We start from the raw sequence: 20382 nt of genomic DNA, 5'->3' as shown, positions 1-20382 counted from the left end.
ATCACCTATAAAGCCCTCCACGATCTGACCCCCCCATATCTCACAGACCTCCTCCATCCACATAATCCCCCACGTCCCCTTCGCTCCTCAGACTCCAACCTCCTGGCACTCCCCTGTAAGACCAAGCTCCGAACCTGGGGAGACAGAGCCTTCTCCATCGCTGCCCCCACTCTCTGGAACTCTTTGCCCCACTCACTCCGTGCTTGCCCTGACCTTCCCAACTTCAAAAAACAACTCAAAACCCACCTCTTTAAATCTGTTTTTAATGTCTAACCTTTTATATCTGACTGCTGTGCCCCGCCCCGCTTTTTTAACTGTGTATTAACCAATGAATGTTGTATTTTGGTGTGTCTTTCATTCTGTTTACTTGTTCTATTCAACTTCATTCTTTTGTAAAGTGTCTTTGAGTATCTTGAAAAGCGCTATACAAATAAAATGTATTATTATTATTATTATTATACACGTGTGAGTAGCAGCCGCTTATAAAGCTTATCATTGCAGTAATATTTTAGTTCAACCTACGCAGAAGAGGGAATGAGTGATTACCAAATTACTTCATTTTTATGAACCGATTCACTCCACTTTTCCTCACCTCTAATCTGTTCCACATGTGTGGTCATCAAAGCATCCCACTGGTCCACAAGCAACCTTGACGTTTCTCAGCTTTCCTCTTTCAGAGAGCAAGCAGACAATTTAACGGCACGGTGTCTTTCTTCTGCTTTCTTGTCACCAGTGACTCAGTGCTCACTCAACTCCAACAGGTCATCTTCTAAGACCAGATCTCTTGATCCCGCTCTAGCCCAGATGTCGATCTACAAACTCCATGAGAGTTCAGGAAGAGTTTGCATACCTGAAAGAATTAGTTCAGCGGTTTTGCCTGCTAGCTAATCAGGGTCTGTAGTGCACCCGTTTCTCCTTATGTCTGACAGGAAGTCACGCTTGTGACATGAAGTTCTGTCAGACGGGTAGAGAAAGGTGAAATCTTGTTAAATCTAGCCAAAAAGTGGCCAAATGGCACTCTTTTATTTCACTGACTGACTTCCTTTTCTTCTTTGACTCATATTGTAATTGTGCTTCATATGTGACTATGTTAAGCTTAAGTTCACCAGCCAACCTGTAACCATCACATTCAGCCACGTGACCACATGACTATAGATCTAAAAACAGGTTTTGATGCCAGTTATTCTTCATAGCGCTTTGCCTTGTTTACATACTGTACCCTGCGCAGATGAAAGAGGAGCCGGCGGCTCCTTCCAGCTGGTTTAGACATGTCAGGCAAACAGCCTGCCCCAACCAAAACAGTACAAATATATAGTTGTGTAATCGTTCTGCGCAGCAGATCAAGCAGCGGAGCAAGTTTGCAGTTAGTAGTTGGAGGGCTAAAGTCTGAGCTGATGATGACATCACACATTCCAGCTTGAGCCTTCACATTTTCATTCTTATTGAAACAAAAGTCATGATGTCATGACTGTCAATATACTAGCCATCAAAGGACACCCAACTCACGAGACGAGACAATTCACCAGGTCGGGTCCAAGAGATGAGACAAGATTTTTAACATTAATTTTCAGAAAAGTACAACAGAAAAATGTGACTGGACAAATACACTTTTTTTAAATTGAAAAGTCACCAAAGAATGCAGGTGTATTTTGAAAGGTTTATGATGCTATTATTGTAATATTACATGTTATGATACTGTACTACTATAAAAATAATATCGCCTTACTATCTGTAAAGTTGTGGAATTGGCATCTGTGACATGTATTTTCCAAACTTTTGCAGTGTTTCTGGAAATACTGGCTTTTCAACTGTATTAAAGGGCAGCATTTCTTTTGCAATGGAACTTTCTGTGTTGTTTTGGTTTAATTTGCCAATCAAACATCGCAGTTTTGACTGTCGAGATGAAGGTTCTGCATTTTGATGAGTCGTTTTTTTTCCCAGATGGGAAAACTGGATCGATGTAATATATTTAGGTGGCAAGTTTGTTTTGTTGTCTTTTATGTGACACCAGGTTCAAACTAATTTGGCATACTGGCTCGTCCGTTGGGCTTACCTTGGACCTCACCTTTTCCTCCCAATTTGTACCATCTTGCTATGTATTTTTTGAGGAATGAGTTTTAAGTGTGTATTCCTTTAGAATATTGACAGTTCAATTCAATTCAAACACTTATTTATCCCCGTGGGGCAATTTAACTGTGGAGACAAATTTTGCCCTCTTCCTTTGTTTTGCAGCCTTAGTCTACAACCCAATGGAATCCACTCAAACACAGAGTGTGAGGGGTCCTGTATGATCCTTTGAGCAGTGCGGACTAGAAGAAAGAGCTCAAACAGATGATGATCTGTTCATCAACAGATGATGAACAATGATCTTGGAGCAAATTCACCATAATTATTGCTTATTTGCAATAATAAGTTGCAAATTCAAGTGACCTTCGTGCTGGTTTTTCCACTGTATAAAAGAGCAGCATTTTTTTGGTGATGTATTTAAACTACACTCTGTGAACGCACACCATTTACCTGTTCCTTTTTTATTTACTTTCCAGATCAAAGTGTTGACTGTCTGTGTGTACGTCTTTCCCCGATGGCAGGTGGATGTATTTAAGTTGGCATGTTTGTTTTGTCCATGTTGCCACCACTTTCAAACAAATTTGGTATACTGGCGGCTCATTTGTGTTGATGGATTCACCTTGCACACTACTAGTATTCCCACACACGGCCTGTGGCCTTTGGCTTTGGAATTATCTTTTTTACCAATTGTATTGACAGTTGCAAACTCAAGTGACACACTATACCTGTGTGAAGAAAACCAATTGAGCCTGTTTGACCTGATTCCCATCTGATCACTTATACTTTTGCTTTCATACACTCAACCTTTGATTGCATTTAACCGTCCAGCTGACAATATAGTACCTCAGCCATGGCAACTATTTGTAGCAACTTGTTGGTTGGTCATTGAGTCTGGGTTGGAAGCAGGATGTCCATAGAAACACGTAGAAAGATAGTGAGAAGATAGAAAGATAGAAACATAGAAAGAGGTGCAGAATCTAGAAGATCTGGAAAGCTTTCTGTGCGGGTTATCGTGTGCAGCAACACAACACAATACAAAGTGCAGAAAATGAGCAAAGTAGGTCCCCTTCAAAATAAATTCAAACACATGCACCCAATTGTGGCTTGTATAAGTAAATGGTACTAATAAATCATTCAGTTGTAGAAGTCTTTGGGTTTGCGGATGCGGAAAATACAGACAGCACTATAGGTGTGTAGCTTGATGTGTAGCACAATGACACAGCCACATAGATGCTCCCGTTGAATTCCTGTCGCAAATGCACACTGCAGCCAAACCATATTTAGCTCAATAATGTTCATCATGATTTTATCTCATTTGTGAGGGTTTTTGGCGCCGGATGGCACTTATAAGAAAATAAAACAGGCTAGCAAGCTTGTCACCAGTCAGTCAAAGCATGAAACACACACATTTTTTCTTGAATTCCAACATGAGTGTGACTTCTTTCCTGCAGAAATGATCCCTTGGGGCTCAACAAAACGTCTTTGAACAGACCCCCACCACCAGCAACACACACACATTCACTCGCTTGTGTAAATAAACCACAAATAAACATGCAACTCTGTTGGCTAACAGCCCAACCTGTCTACGTACCGCAGCACCTGTCAGTCAGCTGTCAGGGTTGCAGCCTTGCTGTCTGCCAGGTACTGTCTGGATCCATGACTAACTCACGGACTTAGTCACTCACTCACTGATTGATCAATTGACTCACTTAGTTGTCGCATAGTGTGTCTTTCTGTGTGTGTTTCCTGTGTGTGTGCTTCCGGTTTTCAATGAGTCCATGGCACGATAGCCATTGCTACAGTACATTAGCTTTCATCCTCTATTACAGACAGCTGGTTGTTATACTGAACCCCCCCCTCTCTCAGTTTCCTCACATCCGCACCAGAATTCCTGCCGGTTGATAAGGGATCAAATAATTAAGTCACTCAAATTTACAAACTTTATTATACAAAATTCTGGATTTTGTTTGTCGATATTCCTGTCTTGTACCATAAGAACTATGGAATGTTCATGCCTTTGTAAGTCAGTAAACAAACAAAATCAGCAGATCTAGTAATTATTTTCCCCACTGCATATCAGATGTGTTTGCTGCCATTACTGTGTGTGTGTGTGAGTGTGTGTGTGTGTGTGTGTGTGTGTGTGTGAGTGTGTGTGTGCACTGCTGAACAGTATACATCTTTCTTTGTCTTTTCCTCCACCGGCCTCTTCCTCTCCTTTCTCCACTCAGGATGCTGTTGGTTGAAAGTTCGCACGCGAGGCTTTGCTGACGGATGTGTATGTGCATGCATGCTTGCGTGTTTGCTGGTAGGGAAGACGAGATGTAAACAAATCACCTTCTTCATCTTCAGTCTTTTGGTTGGAAGTCTCACATTAAATTTAATGGTAGTGTTTTGGTGTGTAGGGGATGGACAAGGAATGGACACAAATGAAGTATGTCCCCAGCGATTTTCTTATATTTCTGTGACCATTCCAGGTGAACAGTTTGGCAGTTCCAGATGAACATGTGGAAGCCATTGCAGCAGCAGGATGGATCCACAAGTCACAGGCACCTTTATATTAAGGGGGGACACCCATCTATGTCACTGTATATAAGTGGGTTCCACTGTTGCATAGTTGCTCCCTGAGGACACGAGAAAAGGCCTGCTGGCTCACGCTCAAATTAGGGATTCTTTCACCACGCACTCATCCAAGCATGCCTTTATGATCTGGCTTTGTGCACCTAGGCACAGTCAAGGGCAGAAGACTTGGCCAGCAGTGACATGGACCTCACGACGAGGGCTGCACTGAGAGTTGAAATGGATGACAAGAATTTTCTATTTTCACCTTTCGTGCCCAAACATGCCTGATGAGGATCGTAGAGAGAGAAAGAGCGAGAGCAAGGCCAGAGCCAGAGAGTTGTGGTGATGTGGATCTCACACACACACACTCCTCGATCCTGTACTCCAAAGGGGTCGAAGAACAATGGTCCCATTCAGCTCTTGGGTTTCAGAGGGGAGAGAAACCGCAAAGTGTTGGGAAATGCCAAGATGGGGAAAGGAGGGGTCAATTACTGGGAGCTGACATGTATTTGATGCAGTTAGTAGAGTTGTCATGAGACACCCGACTCGCAAAGAGATGATGCATGAGATTAGGTCAAGAATGACAAAGTGAAATATATTGAGGTGAGACGAGATTTTAAGTTTACTTTTAGAAAAAGTACAATGAACAATATGACTGGGAAAGCTTTTTGTATAATCATGTATAATTATGTGTTGCAGGCTGCATGGCGGTTGAGTGGTTAGCACGCAGACCTCACAGCTAGAACCCGAGTTCAATCCCACCCTCGGCCCTCTCTGTGCTACTTAGCGGCTGTGATGACTGCATTACAATGCTAACTATTTGGTTAAAAGAAATGTGTTTGTTTGTGGCCTTCATCCACCACATGCTACTTGTCTTCCAAAATAGTTACCGACCCACTCCAGCCCACTGAAGCCAACGGGTAATTAAACGGGTACATAAAAATGAGCATAATAGGTCCTGTTTTAAAAAAATCACCAGCTTCCTGTCCAAGAGGACATTTTAAGGAGCCCAGTTAGGTTCTTCTTATTTCCTGTGGTGATTAGGGCTGTCTGATAAACGCCAGGGGAGGAAGTGTTGTGTTACAGTGTTGTAAGACTACAGGAAACGGCAGGTGGCCGCACCCTGATGGAAAGCACTGCACTTTTGCCCTTTCTGTTGTTTGGACTTCACACTCATCACTTGACAGTAAAGGCTCCCAACATGGCTCTCCAACATTATATTGATCCACAAGCTATTTTTTACTGGTTCTCATTAGATATTACATGAATTTGATTTGTCACCTTTGGTATTGTTCAGATAGCTTAGCATATCTTAATTACCGTGCGTCTTTTCTGCACAAAATGTATAGATGAAAAAAAGTTTGTTCACTGCTGCCTCTATACAGTCAAAAGGACTTAAAAACCTTATTTGTTTTTTTTACATGACAGCCACCCTCAAGAATGGAGCGAACAGGTCCAGCTGGTACAACAATCACAGCCCCGTTGCAGAGGCAGATGCGCAGAACACACCGATGCCATGCACTCTCACCGCCACGACCTCCACAGCCACGCCGTCCACCTCCCTGGTGACCTCCATTGACGGGGTTAGCTTCTCAGAGGGAGACCTGCTCCTCCAGGTGAGACTTGACCAATCCTGTGAGCCAACAAAGAAGAGTATTGCGTCTAATCAAGTGTTTGGTCAATAGGTGCTGAATAGCTTTGTGTTGGTGGTGACCTCTGAAGGCTACGTCTTCTACACATCACCTACCATCCAGGACTTTCTGGGTTTCCACCAGGTAAGAACAGACTCAAAGAACAGAAGATACAAATGCTCAAGGTTTTTCTCAGTATCTAAAGGTCTTTCAGACATTTGACCTGAAGCCATGTACCCTCTGCTCCTGCACAAACATAAACCTTATGATGTTAAGTAACATGAAATATTGAACATAATTCATTGGTTGATTCATTTTATCATAATTTGGGCTGGAAAAATGTGTATTTTGCATGGTGACATTCGGATAAAGTTTGACATGAGCACTGATAAATAAGTAAGTTATAATAGGTTATTATCCTACACATATTTTATTCCACTCTGATGTTGGCATCCTTCCCTTTGAATCGATATAATTTGAAGGATGGCTGCGGGTTAAGTTTTCATATTTATTTCAAACCAAATTGAAGGGGAAAGTTTAACAAGCATCCGTCCAAAAATTGGTTTAATGTTGATGTCTGTTATAAGTAGACCATTTTGTAACATTGTCTTATTGTTGTTTGAGCAACAAGGGGTTGGTTTTGTAAATATCACCTACTTTGGGCTGCATGTGTGGAGGTATGTACTGTGATTTACAAGTGTTCCTGAATGCAGCAGCAACTTGTGTCCGAGGAGTTATGTGATGCGCGTGAATGCGCCATTTTAGAAAAAAATGGAGCAGCACTGATAGCACTTTGCTAGTTTTAATCCTGCTTGTCCATTATCTGACTGGAATCTTTCCATGCTGCCCCCTTTATAGTAGTATCTGAAATACAAAAATACATACAACCACCGATAAAGCCTCATTTTGCGGGGATTAATTTGAATATACAGTACATATAAATGAAAGCTTCAAGATGAAGCTCTTAATACTCTTAATTTGTTGATACGATGCACACAGAGCAAGGAACAACTTGCCACTCTGTCTCAGTGGGGTTGAAGAGCCCTAATTCAGCGTTCTATGTTACAGTCTGACGTCATCCATCAGAGTGTATTCGAGTTAATACACACAGACGATCGAGCACTTTTCCGCCGACAACTTCACTTTGCCTTCAACCCACATTCCAGCCAGCAGGATGGTATCGCGCAGACCAGTAAGTTGCTCCTGCATCATCCATTTGACGTGAGGACCATGTATCAGCTGCTTGTAGACAAACTTAATGTTTATATCGTGACTGCAGGTGAGCAGAGCAGCAGTGAAGTCAGCGCCAACATGATAACTTACAACCCACAGACCATCCCTCCAGAAAACTCGTCTTTCTTGGAAAGAAACTTCTGCTGCCGCTTCCGATGCCTGTTGGACAACTCTTCTGGCTTCCTGGTAGAAGAAACATCAACATAACAAACAACAAATGGTCCAAAGTTGCCTTTTAGCTGCAAGTCTCTGCTCTCATTTGACGTGTTCAGGCCCTGAACTTCTGTGGTCGTCTGAAACTCCTTCATGGCCAGAACCGGGTGTCAGAGAACGGGACGCAGGTTCCTCCACAGCTTGCTCTGTTTGCCATTGCTACACCCCTGCAGCCGCCGTCCATTGTGGAGATCCGCACCAAGACGCTCATTTTCCAGAGCAAGCATGAGCTGGACTTCACGCCAATCGGCATCGACACCAGGTAAAACCGCTTGCATTCTGATTGGAGATTAAGTTTAGCCATTTGCAAAGTGATGCTGACTTTATGCTATGCAAAGCTAGACTGTGATTTCAATTTGTGTGTTTTGTTCAGAGGAAAGGTGGTTCTGGGTTACAGTGAGGTAGAACTCCGCATGAAGGGTTCAGGCTACAGCTTCCTCCACGCTGCAGACATGATGTACTGTGCCGACAACCACGTCACGAGTGAGTCCTACTTTTATGACACATGCTGCAATGTATAGCTTGAACTTACGTTAGTCTCTGTGTTTGCCCAGTGATGAAAACAGGACAGAGTGTTACTTCCGTCTTCAGACTGCTGACGAAAACGGGAACCTGGGTCTGGGTCCAGGCCACCGCCAGGCTTGTCATGAAGGGAGATAAGCCAGATTTCATTGTGGCCCGGCAGAGACTTTTGTCGTAAGTTGCATAAGGCATGGTTGTGCTTTTCCTTGTATTATTTTCATATGGTGTTTATTTGAGGCAAAATTCATTCATTCAATTATTTTCTACCACTTATCCTCATGAGGGTTGCAGGGGGTGCTGGAGCCTATCCCAGCTGTTTTCAGGCAAGAGGCTGGGTACACCCTGGACTGGTGGCCAGCCAATCACAGGGCACATAGAGACAAACAACCATTCACACTCACATTCATACCTATGGACAATTTGGAGTCGGCAATTAACCTAGCATGTTTTTGGAATGTGGGAGGAAACCGGAGTACCCGGAGAAAACCCACGCATGCACGGGGAGAACATGCAAACTCCACACAGAGATGGCCGAGGGTGGGCTAGGCCCCCTAGCTTTGAGGTCAGTGCGCTAACCACTAGACTACTGTGCAGCTGGCAAAATCCATGTTATTTTCAAATATTTTGAAGCTGCTTTACAGTTTTTTTAAGTCCTCAAACTGCTTGAATTGTCAAAATAACTAAACGGGTTCATCCCTCTTATCTTTTATTTCTTTTTGATCATAATTTTTCCAACAAAGCAGTGCATGTTGGGCTGCACTGCGTAGTGGTTAGCGCACAGACCTCACAGCTAGGACACCAGGGTTCAATTCCACCCTCGGCCATCCCTGTGTGGAGTTTGCATGTTCTCCCCGTGCATGCATGGGTTTTCTCCGGGTACTCCAGTTTCCTCCCACATTCCAAAAACATGCTAGGTTAATTGGCGACTCCAAATTGTCCAAAGGTATGAATGTGAGTGGGAATGGTTGTTTGTCTATATGTGCCCTGTGATTGGCTGGCCACCAGTCCAGGGTGTACCCGCCTCTCGCCCAAAGACAGCAGGGATAGGCTCCAGCACCCCCTGCAACCCTCGTGAGGAATAAGCGAAAAATGAATGAATGCTTGCATGTTTGATGAAGATAAGGTACAAACAAGACTGACACTGCCTTCCTTTTTGCAGCAACGAAGAAGGAGAGGAACAGCTGCGTCTTCGCCGGCTGGAGGTGTCGTTTAGCTTTGCCACTGGTGAGGCGCTGTTGTACGATCTGGAACCAACTGTGGATATGCTGGAGACTTGCTCCACCCCAAAGCAGAGGAAGGTAGACCAGTACACGGTCAGCTCCAACTCCATCCTTGGCTTAATGCTGAACCAGGATCAGTCTATCTACTGCAAGCACAACAGTACCAAGACCATGAACGACCTTAATGACATAGCCTTCAAGGACACCCACGCCACAGTCAGTATTCCTGGAGATGTCTGGCAGCAATCTTCCCCCAACCCTGCCGTTGAAAGCCTGGTCAAGTCAGAGGGCACGATCCAGGACATGATGGAGACTCTGCAGGAGATCCTGGGTGATGGTAACCTCATAGATACAGTGAATGTGAGACCTGAAGAGCTAAAGAGCTGGGAAAGCACCGTAATGAAGGTGAAAAGCAACAGCTGCGAAATGAGTGGCAAGATAAATGAACTTATTAGTGAGGACATCTTCTTGTATGTGGAGGAGCAGCTCCAAAAAGAGGGTGGGCTGAAGTTGCCAGACCAGATTGACGACAGCGTCCCAGTATTGAACCACCAGAACCAGGGTCCTGCTGACCCAAGCTTTAGATGGCCTTTAGAGCCTCAGAGCCAGTTCTTCAGTGGAGAGCAGATGATGTCCGAACCATCTTTACTCCCGGAGATGGAGAAACTGACCCACATTGATCTTCCTCAGCTGAGTTTTAAGAGTCCAGCAATGGAGCAGATTGGCTTACAGCAAACACTGTCACTTTCTACCGGCCTTCATGGTGACCAGGACCCCACGGGTGGACCTCCACAGAGCTTTGTCCCGTCTTTGGGGGCCTCCTGTTCCGAGACATCAAACAAATCGAGGACCATAAAGGAGAACAACCTATTGTCGCTCAGACAACCCAATCACATCCAAAGGGCTCAACCAATGCAGCACTGCCATCCACAGAGGATGTCCGGCCTGCCTGTCGACCACTATGATCAAATACAGGCGGGGCTTAGCTTACAGAATGGCCAGTGGAACTCAAAGCATGCAGACGCCTTTGTGGGAAGGTACACTCAAAATGTTTCTAATGGAGCGCTTAAAGCCGATCCACCAGCACCCACTAGTGTGCAGAGCCACGTGGAGGGTTCTTGGCAGCAGCTAGAAACGGAGTTCATTTCAAATGGACAAATGGGAATGAACCAATTATCAGGATTTCAGACAAATCCAGGCTTCACAGTGACCCAGAACACTCTGTCAATGCATGCTCTGGGGGGTCCACTCGTCGGAGGTTCAAGCAGCTGTATGTTCCATAACAACCCCCCCTCGCTGCCCGTGAACGGTGGGCATTTCAGTCAGATGCCGCCTTACCAGCGATTGAAAGACGTCAGCAACCACATCCCAGACAGCCCCTCGTGCTTCTATCAGGGTGAGAGCGGGTCCATGTCCCATTCAGACACGGCACCGCTTTCCTGCCAAATGACCCCAAGTGTTGACCTGGGGGGCCCGCTGATGCAACAACAGTACCTAAGTTTCAGTGACCAGGTAAAAAGCATTGTCAGATTGATGGTTTGATAAAGTTTGATATTTTGTGTTTTTCGTTTTGTACAGTTCAACAACCACTCAGTTGTCGGGAACAAGGGCGGGGCATTTCCTCACTGCCAAACGGGAACTCCTGCTCCTCAGAGAACAAACAGGAAGCAGCTGTGACTTGTGGGCTGCAAGGGATCACAACATGGACAAGTGTCTCGAAAAACATGAACATGCGCTTGACTGAAGAACAGAAATGCCCCTGTTGTTTCTTTGTCGCCTAAATGGTCAGGATACTCAAGTAAGAGATGAAAGCTCACCTGTTCGTATGGAGTGTTTGAACGTGGAATCATTGAAAATGAGCATTGATCTGGTTGGATTTGACCAAAAACGTGAAGATCAGTGAAATCTGTTTAAGGGCTCTTATTGATAACATAGATTGGATGTATGGAAATTGACCTGACTGGTCAGGTTTTTTTTTCACTTTCAGGAATTTCCCCATCAGAGGTCACCACAGGTCACATCACCCGCATGAACGCTGTTGGATTAGTTTGTCCTGGTTGGCAATCTCACCCATGCTCTCCACCGTGTACCACCGCACCGCCAGGGTTGCTTCCCTTATGACAGTAGACGTCCCTTTTTTGGCCACAGGGTGCACTTGTGCCACATTTGTTATTTGTCCTTACTGCAGGGGGGTCCAAAGTTTCCAAGGAAAATTGGAGGATGCGGAGGATGTGTGTTCAAGATGCTAAAAGCCATCCAATGCATGTCAAGGTAAGCTATTTGAACAAACTACGGACAAGTTAGCGATAAAGCTAATTTGTATAATGAAGTATGTGATAATATACTGCATATAATTAATTGTTAATTTTATGTGTACACTATTAATAAATACTGTGGGCACCACCTGAATTAATGGAACCTTACAAGCTGAAAAAAGCTGAGGAGTGACGGATGAATTTGGTTTCAGCTGCCATCTCTTAACATACAAACACGCACAACCAAGTCGCACCCAGAAGGACAAAATGGTCCAAAATGATATCTACTTTTTTGATCCAACCAACCTACAAAAACGAAATCTGCTGTGTGTTGTTTGAAAGCAAACAGTCTTTTTTCCATTGTTATATTTCAGTAGGTTTTTCCTGCAGTGGAAAAATAGCGCAGGCAATGCCTCTCAGTAACAGAAATGTATATATTTAAACTAAAACAACAAAAGTTAACTTTGCCTATGACTTTCATATGTATTGCACTCTGTTTAGAAAGCTTATATACTATGTACATACATGAATAGACAATTGTGTGACGCTTTCAACAGATTGTATTCCCTCTAACATATTTTTTTTGCAACAATGACTGTAAACGTGAAGCTGTCGTCTTTTTGCAGCAAAAGTCCGTCCTCTTTCTTCTTTCTGTCTTGCGGTTAGTTTAGGATTCCTGCTCAAAGCCAGAGCATCAACGGTGCAGAAGTAAAAATAACAAAGGCAGCTATCGTCTGGTTTAAATGAGGATGTATACATGCAACAAAGGAAATGGAAGAAGAGACTTCCAGTGTCTTACAGTCTGTGGGTCTTAATATCGCTCAACGATAACAAAGGAGAAAAATGTCACTTTTTATAATTACAACATGCCCACCCTTTACAAATGTGTAACTGCAGGCCACATAATAGCTGGAGGTAGCCTCTAAGTGGGGCTGGGTTGCATCAGGTAGTCACGCCCATTCATCTCCACCAGATGACTAACTTGTCAACAAACACTACCAGAAGCCCGTAAGCGGTCATGACTATAAAACCCAAGTACTGTATAAAAATATAATATTGTGGTACCCGAAAGAGGCACAGTCCGAGGCATTGGAGTTTGCTTCAAGGAAGTTGCTCTTTATTTGGGCAAGTAGGAACTCAAAAAGGCATGCAGGAGTATTTTTGGCTTCCCAGCATGCCTTGCGGTACTTGTTTTGTAAAACGTGGCTAAATTACATGTTTAGAGTAGTAGTACTTGCCCTATTGTGTGTTTACTTACATGTGACATGATGTGCTGTCATTTCAGTGTTGGCACCATGATTGTAGTCCTTGTTGTGTCTAGTGAGACGTCAGCTTCGGGTCTCATTCAGGCTCATTTAGTGTTTCAAATGTGCCACGATTCGAGACCACTGATGTAGAGGGATCTTTATGGTACAGTGGAACCCTTTTAAGTTGACCATATCTTAAGTCGTCAAGGCCCAGTCTACCATTCTTATAAAACTCATGTTGCCATTCATCAGGAGTGTCCAAACAGGGCTACTTTCTTATTTTATAAAACCAACACATGTAGATATGCTATTAATTTATATTGTTCATACTGTATTTCAAGAAAAACTCCATCTGTGGTCTGTGATATAAGTGGAAAAGCTTAGTATGAACTTTGGTCATAATCGTTGTAAATTTAGTTCTGTTATGTTTGGAAAAAATGTTATTCCCATTTTAAAACATTTTCCCTCAAAGTATTTTTTTCAAAATGACAAATGTATTTTGTTTTGTTTACCATACTAGTACAACTTTTACAAGTATTACAACAAAAATATTTGAAGTCTTTCTACTGAAATGACATGATATTTCCTAATAATATGACAAATGTACTCTTTTTTCAAAAAGTCAGAATATGGCTTTTTTCTTGTGAAATTACAGCCGTTTTTTCTATTTCTGCTTTATTTCTACTTTACATCTTTATCCCCATTCAATTTTTACCTTATTCCCATAATATTTGAATATTTTAACATATATTTTAACCAGAACCTAATTTTCCCTCATAATATGATGGCATTCTTGTAAGATTATGACTTACTATTTTGAATTTGTTTTTGTAAACTTACTGCTTAAACATTTGCATTTTTGCTGCTGCTGTTTTTTTTTTTTTTTGTAAATTAGAGTTTTAGAATTTACCACAGGCCGATAAAGAGCCGCGGGCCACAAATTATTTCTTGAAATTCAAGTTGTTCAAGTCCAATGAATGGCTTGAAATGGCACAAAGGTAAATGTTGAAGTGCCAGAAGTTACAAAAGGTAAGGTTACCCAGAACACACTGTGGTACTATAGAACATCAGTTAAACAACATTGTACTGGACACAGTCATTTGTTGCGATAAAAAGGGCTAGAACAGACAGACCATTTTTTCTCCAGAGAAATTGTAGAATTGTAGAAGTTCTACCTTTTGACAGGTCATGTACACGGTTGACCACTTTTGTTGATCTTTGTTGTCTACATGTGTGGTCGTATTATTAACTTCATTGTTATCGCTTGTGTGATTTTGCCAAAGCAGACTTTGATTACATCAAAACTAATCAAAACAAACAAAGGCTTCTCAGCCATTTTTTCATCCCCCTTTCTGCCTAATGTCACAAGTCATTTAGGTTATGTCGACAACCACTTATGTTGACGTGAGTCAGCCAATCCGAGGGACTCAAATGGGTTTCACTGTATATGTGAAAGATTCAGTATTTTGGCTTATAATTGGACTTGAAATGTAATACCTAGAAAGAACATCCATCCATTTCCCCCGCTTATCTTGGATAGCTGTCTCAGTAGGGAAGCCCAGACTTCCTGGTTTCAGGCCACCTCCAGCCACCTCAACTGGCTCCTTGCGATGTGAGGGAGAAGCGGCTGTACTCTGAAACCAAAGTAAATAAAAGTTGGAAATCGGTTGAGTATTTTTTAGGTAGTGCCGCTAACAAATAAACACACCTACAGTAAAGTGTAAAGTACTATTGCGTCATGGTATGTAAAAACAGCAATCAGAACTCATTTGCAACCTTTTACATGTGTTTTCATGAGTGTTTTTTTGTAAGAATATACATTTATGCTGGTGGTATTGCCTGTAAAAGAAAAGGAAAGGCCAATCATACACAATTGGTAGTCGACTTTGGTGTGAAATTTTAGGATGAACCCAAAATACTCTACAATCTTCTTCACAGTTGAACTTCATTTGACCTTCTATGGACTTTTGTATGTGTTGAGTCAGTACTTTTTTGGCACAACTTCCTCTTCTGTATTAAGGAACTGAACAGCGAAGTTCACAACAGGTGATTTTTCTTTTTCTCAGACAACATATAGTACTGGAGAGGTGTCCAAAGTGTGGCCTAGCTGACCCAAACACGTTCTAAAAACAACAAGAATATGTGTTAAAATGTTTAAAAACAACAGCAATTTTACAAGAATAATGTACAAATATTTAGAGAAAAAAGTTGTAATGACAAACCTATTTCGACTATGAAGCCCGATTAAAAAAAAAAAAAAAAAAAAAAAAAGTAGATCGGTAGTATTTAAAAAAAACTACAACTATTACATGTTATCATCAGTGTATGTGTTAATGCATGATCACAGCGTGTATATGAAACCATGCTTCATAGTCGAAATAGGTGTATCCCAATGATGCACATTGTAAGCTAGCTCATATTAATTCATTTTCTCATGTTTTAATGAATAAATATGTATTCTTGTTTCACATAAGGATTGTGAATAATGGGCAAAATTCCAAAAAAAAGTCCAGTTCCCCTTTAAGGCAGTAAAGATGATATAATTGTGAAAAGAACATTTACAAGAAGAAATGGTTGGAAAATGAAAAAAACAGCTGGGAAAAGTGTAAAGTCAATATATGAATTAAAAAGTCAGAATGTCATAAAAAACAAAGTTGTAATATTGTATATATTAGTTTGTGGAAAAACATTTTATGGGAATAATGTATAAATATTAGAATGTGTGTGAAAATGATTTACGAAGAAAGAAAGAAAGAAAGAAAGAAAGAAAAATGTAAGGTAAAAACAACAGCAAAAATGGAGAATGCTAATATTTCCTATCATACTAATAATACACCTTTTCACCTGTATCACAAAGCTGGCATGCAGTTTTCTCTTGAAATATATATAATTTCACAGCAATATCAAAGTGGCCCTTGCATCCTTGGCTTTTCAGTATGAGGCCCTGAGTAGAAAACGTCGGACCCCCTGCGGTAGTGTGACTCTGCCGGTTTCTTTGTTTCTATGTTGCAATGATGGCACTCCACCAATTCCAATTAACCAGGACATTTATTGTTTAGAGAAGGTCAAATTAAAGTTCACCTGTAAAGGTTGTCGTGCATTTTAAATTCCAGCCGAAAAGCCGAATGTACCTAACTTTTTGTGAGTGTTGGATATTGTTTTGTTCAAACTCAGTTTGCTGGTATATACAGTATATTTATGTATTTTGTAACACATTTTGTCACATATTATCGGCCTGTGTTTTATTTTTGTACATTCACATGCACAGCTGCATATACATGTGTATACTCTGTACCTTTTCAGTTGATTTCATCAAGTGTCTATCCACAGTCGCCGCATTAAAGATGCTCTGATGCTAAGTTTTTAGTCATGTTATTCCTCTGTGTAACCGCTGAACACTTGTGTTTCTCCAATATTCTTTGATGTAGTCTGTATGAATGATTCCGGTTTCCTCCCACATTCCAAAAACATGCTAGGTTAATTGGTGACTCCAAATTGTCCATAGGTATGAATGTGAGCGTTAATGGTTGTTTGTCTATATGTGCCCTGTGATTGGCTGGCGACCAGTCCAGGGTGTACCCCGCCTCTCGCCCAAAGACAGCTGGGATAGGCTCCAACACCCCCGCGACCCTTGTGAGGAAAAAGCAGGTAGAAAATGAATGAATGAATGTATGAATGATGTTAGTGCTCTGCTGGTCCACTCGGTGTCAGTGTAACGCTTGTTTTGGTCATAGAGGACAAGCTGCAAGGTGAAGCCGGTCAATCACAGTCAACCATTTACATTTACAGTCTCCACTTAATCTTGCATGCATGTTTTTGTGTGTGGGAGGAAACTTGGAGTATCCAGGGTAAATCCCGTGCCGCATGGAGAAAATATGCGTACTTCACATGCAAAGGACAGAGCTAACCCTGCTAACCTCATGCAAAGCATTTTATATCCATGCTGTAACCATGTAGCAACAGGCACATCCATGATAACATGTACTACTTACAGTATTTTGCCGTATTTTCCTTGTTCTAAGCATTCCCGGGTGCATCGATTTCACATAGCAACATAGAAACAAACACCGAACAAACACTTTCCAATAGAAACATTCTTAGGGGCCATCCATAATTTTCAACATTTTCACGAGCGTACAAACCGTACGAGGGGGGGGGGTTAAGACATCAACGTACGCTTTTTGAAAACCAGAAAATGTCGATGTCTGTATGTTCGAACCGCGGGACGCAGTCAAATTGTAGCGCGAATAGACTGGTCCCCTGTCGTCGGATGCTAGCGCGAGAGCGTACCAGTCCACGCGATACTTCACGTGGCTCTGCGTGCTTCGCATTCCAACACAACAATCAGACAATGGCCGACCCCGGTGATTTCGATTACCTATTTTCGTTCATCAAAAAGAGAATTACTGCCATTCATCGCTCACCGAGCAATGCATACGAACAATACATCAATGTTTACTGCTTTGTGGGTTCGGAAAGAAAGCGGAAGGACGCTGTTGCGGCTGGCCAGGCGGCTTGGAAAGGTTCCAAATCGAAGGAATCGAGCAGGGCGGATTTGTTCCGAAGTGCCGTTGCGAAAATGGAGAAGATCAAAACTAAACCGACCATCCTGAATCTATTCGCCAGCTCTGTGTTTATTTTCTATATTTGGGCATGGACCTGGCTGTGATTGCCATTTTCTGAATGACTCTGTGGTGGTGAATTTGACTTTGTGGACAGTGCAGTAACAATCAATGTGATTTTCACTTCCTGTGATAGACTGACTAGACCAGGGGCGGGCAAACTTTTTGACTGGCGGGCCGCATTGATTTCACAAAATTGACGGGGGCACCATACTATATATTTTACACGTAACAGTCCACCTGGAATTATTGTATCTGTGCAAATAACGAAATTGATAAAACAGCTACTTAAACCATCAAAAGGTTGGATGTTAAGTTGAAATGAAATACTTTGGAAAGAATGGGTGGGCCGTATTCAAACACTTGGTGGGCCGGATGTGGCCCCTGGGCTGTAGTTTGCCCACCACTGGACTAGACTATAGGTGTGATTGTTAAGCCTTTTCAAAACAGTTGTGGCATCTTTATTGCCTACTTCGCATTGAATTGAGTTCAAGGTTGTGTCCATCATTTCAAAGAAGATTTTATCTCCTCAGGCTTTTGGAAACGAGGGGCAACTCTTCTGCTCCTTGAGTAATCATGTGTGTATACAAGAAGTATTCCCTTGTTTAAAAAATCCCATGGAAAACAGTTGTTGCATCAGGACTTTTCTACATTTATCATTTGATAGAAAGAACAATACAAAAAGACCAAATTTGTAATACATTTGTATTTTCTTGACAGAAAAATACAAAAAAGAGGCATTTGACAAAATTTTTTATCTTGTTTGTTCAATACAATGTTGATGGGCAGTGACTGATTGACCAGAGTCCCAAAATACAGCCAGAGAACACTATTGGACGTGTTCGAATTTCCTGGCTGTATTGGGTCAGTTGGTCATGGACCTATCAACATTTTTCATTTGGGATTGTACTCTTTTTAGGGGGGAGGGGGGTTGCTCAAAAGAGTACTCTTTGTACTCTTGTGAAAATGTTGAAAATTATGGATGGCCCCTTAGACAGACTCGACCTTCTGACACTCTCATCTGATCAGGCACATGTTAGACACACCACTTACCGCGAATGAAATGTACAAATCTATAAATAAAATACCAAACAACAAATCACCAGGACCAGACGGATTACCAGCAGAGTTTTAGAAACTATTCTGGGATGCCTTTTCACCCGTACTATTAAGAGTAATTGCGGAAATCAAAACAACTTCCACAATTCCACCATATACGTATGAACACAGCCATTATCACTGGATCACAATGGATCACCTCACCTAGAGCCATGGTAACCACCAATGGGATCACCTCACCTAGAGCCATAGTAACCACCAATGGATCACCTCACCTAGAGCCATAGTAAACACCAATGGGATCACCTCACCTAGAGCCATAGTAACCACCAATGGGATCACCTCACCTAGAGCCAAAGTAACCACCAATGGGATCACCTCACCTAGAGCTATAGTAACCACCAATGGGATCACCTCACCTAGAGCCATAGTAACCACTAATGGATCACCTCACCTAGAGCCATAGTAAACACCAATGGGATCACCTCACCTAGAGCCATAGTAACCACCAATGGATCACCTCACCTAGAGCCATAGTGAACACCAATGGGATCACCTCACCTAGAGCCATAGTAACCACCAATGTAACCACCAATGGGATCACCTCACCTAGAGCCAAAGTAACCACCAATGGGATCACCTCACCTAGAGCTATAGTAACCACCAATGGGATCACCTCACCTTGAGCCAAAGTAACCACCAATGGGATCACCTCACCTAGAGCCAAAGTAACCACCAATGGGATCACCTCACCTAGAGCCATAGTAACCACCAATGGGATCACCTCACCTAGAGCCATAGTAACCACCAATGGGATCACCTCACCTAGAGCCATAGTAACCATCAATGGATCACCTCACCTAGAGCCATAGTAACCACCAATGGGATCACCTCACCTAAAGCCAAAGTAGCCACCAATGGGATCACCTTACCTAGAGCCATAGTAACCACCAATGGGATCACCTCACCTAGAACCATAGTAACCACCAATGGGCTCACCTCACCTAGAACCATAGTAACTACCAATGGGATCACCTCACCTAGAGCCATAGCAACCACCAATGGGATCACCTCACCTAGAACCATAGTAACTACCAATGGGATCACCTCACCTAGAGCCATAGCAACCACCAATGGGATCACCTCACACAATAAATTGGTCCAAATCTAAATTACTCCCACTAAGCCAAGACTCATGGGGCCCCATAGCCCAAGCATCCTTCCTCTCCTGCAAATAGGAAGTACTTGGGTATTAGTATTTCCTCCAGGCTCTCGGGGCTCTTTTATTTGAATTACACTCCATTACTCAAGAAAATCTCCCACTACAACTAACTTGACATGACTGAACTGTACTTTGATGTTTGAGTTATCACTTGTAGTGAAAGCGGATTTGAAAGCTAATTGAAAAGCAGTAGCGTAGCACCGCCGGTGTGATGGAGCTCAAGAGAAGATGGACGTGTGGCAACCTCACCTGCCCGAGGAAGAGAGCTCAGAAGCGCCGTTGGAGCTCAGAAGCCGGACGTGAGGGCTCCGCGTGGATGTACAGTATGTCCGACATTAATTCATTAATGCACTTTTCCCAGCGAAGGCGCACCATTTCTGGCTCTAGCAAAACATATTTGACAGATATTTCATATTCATGTTCACAAAACCAGTCCCGTGTGAAATGCTGGGAATCACCAAATACAATAATTTCTGCCTTCTGCTTGTTTCGTAAACAGTAGCAGAGCTTGCGGAAGGACAGAGAGCTTATC

General features: G+C 42.5%; 1 protein-coding gene across 1 annotated transcript in view; it reads left to right on the top strand.

The window, feature by feature from the left end:
- LOC131104796 (aryl hydrocarbon receptor) overlaps positions 1 to 16306 on the top strand; it is a 28399-nt gene extending 12093 nt beyond the window's left edge. Inside the window, exons 3-11 of the mRNA XM_058052323.2 lie at positions 6055 to 6242; positions 6312 to 6401; positions 7326 to 7449; positions 7537 to 7676; positions 7763 to 7965; positions 8077 to 8186; positions 8258 to 8399; positions 9385 to 10957; positions 11024 to 16306. Of these exons, the coding sequence (XP_057908306.2) occupies positions 6055 to 6242; positions 6312 to 6401; positions 7326 to 7449; positions 7537 to 7676; positions 7763 to 7965; positions 8077 to 8186; positions 8258 to 8399; positions 9385 to 10957; positions 11024 to 11122 (2669 nt within the window). The 3' untranslated portion in view covers positions 11123 to 16306. The remainder of the gene's footprint in view (positions 1 to 6054; positions 6243 to 6311; positions 6402 to 7325; positions 7450 to 7536; positions 7677 to 7762; positions 7966 to 8076; positions 8187 to 8257; positions 8400 to 9384; positions 10958 to 11023) is intronic.
- Positions 16307 to 20382: the final 4076 nt, after the last annotated feature.

This window comes from Doryrhamphus excisus, linkage group LG15 (assembly GCF_037039965.1).
Source record: "Doryrhamphus excisus strain RoL-2023G ecotype Guam linkage group LG15, RoL_Dexc_Guam_v1.1, whole genome shotgun sequence".
Taxonomy (NCBI): Eukaryota; Metazoa; Chordata; class Actinopteri; order Syngnathiformes; family Syngnathidae; genus Doryrhamphus; species Doryrhamphus excisus.
The sequence above is the reverse complement of the archived record's forward strand: the minus strand, read 5'-3'. Positions and strand labels throughout refer to the sequence as shown.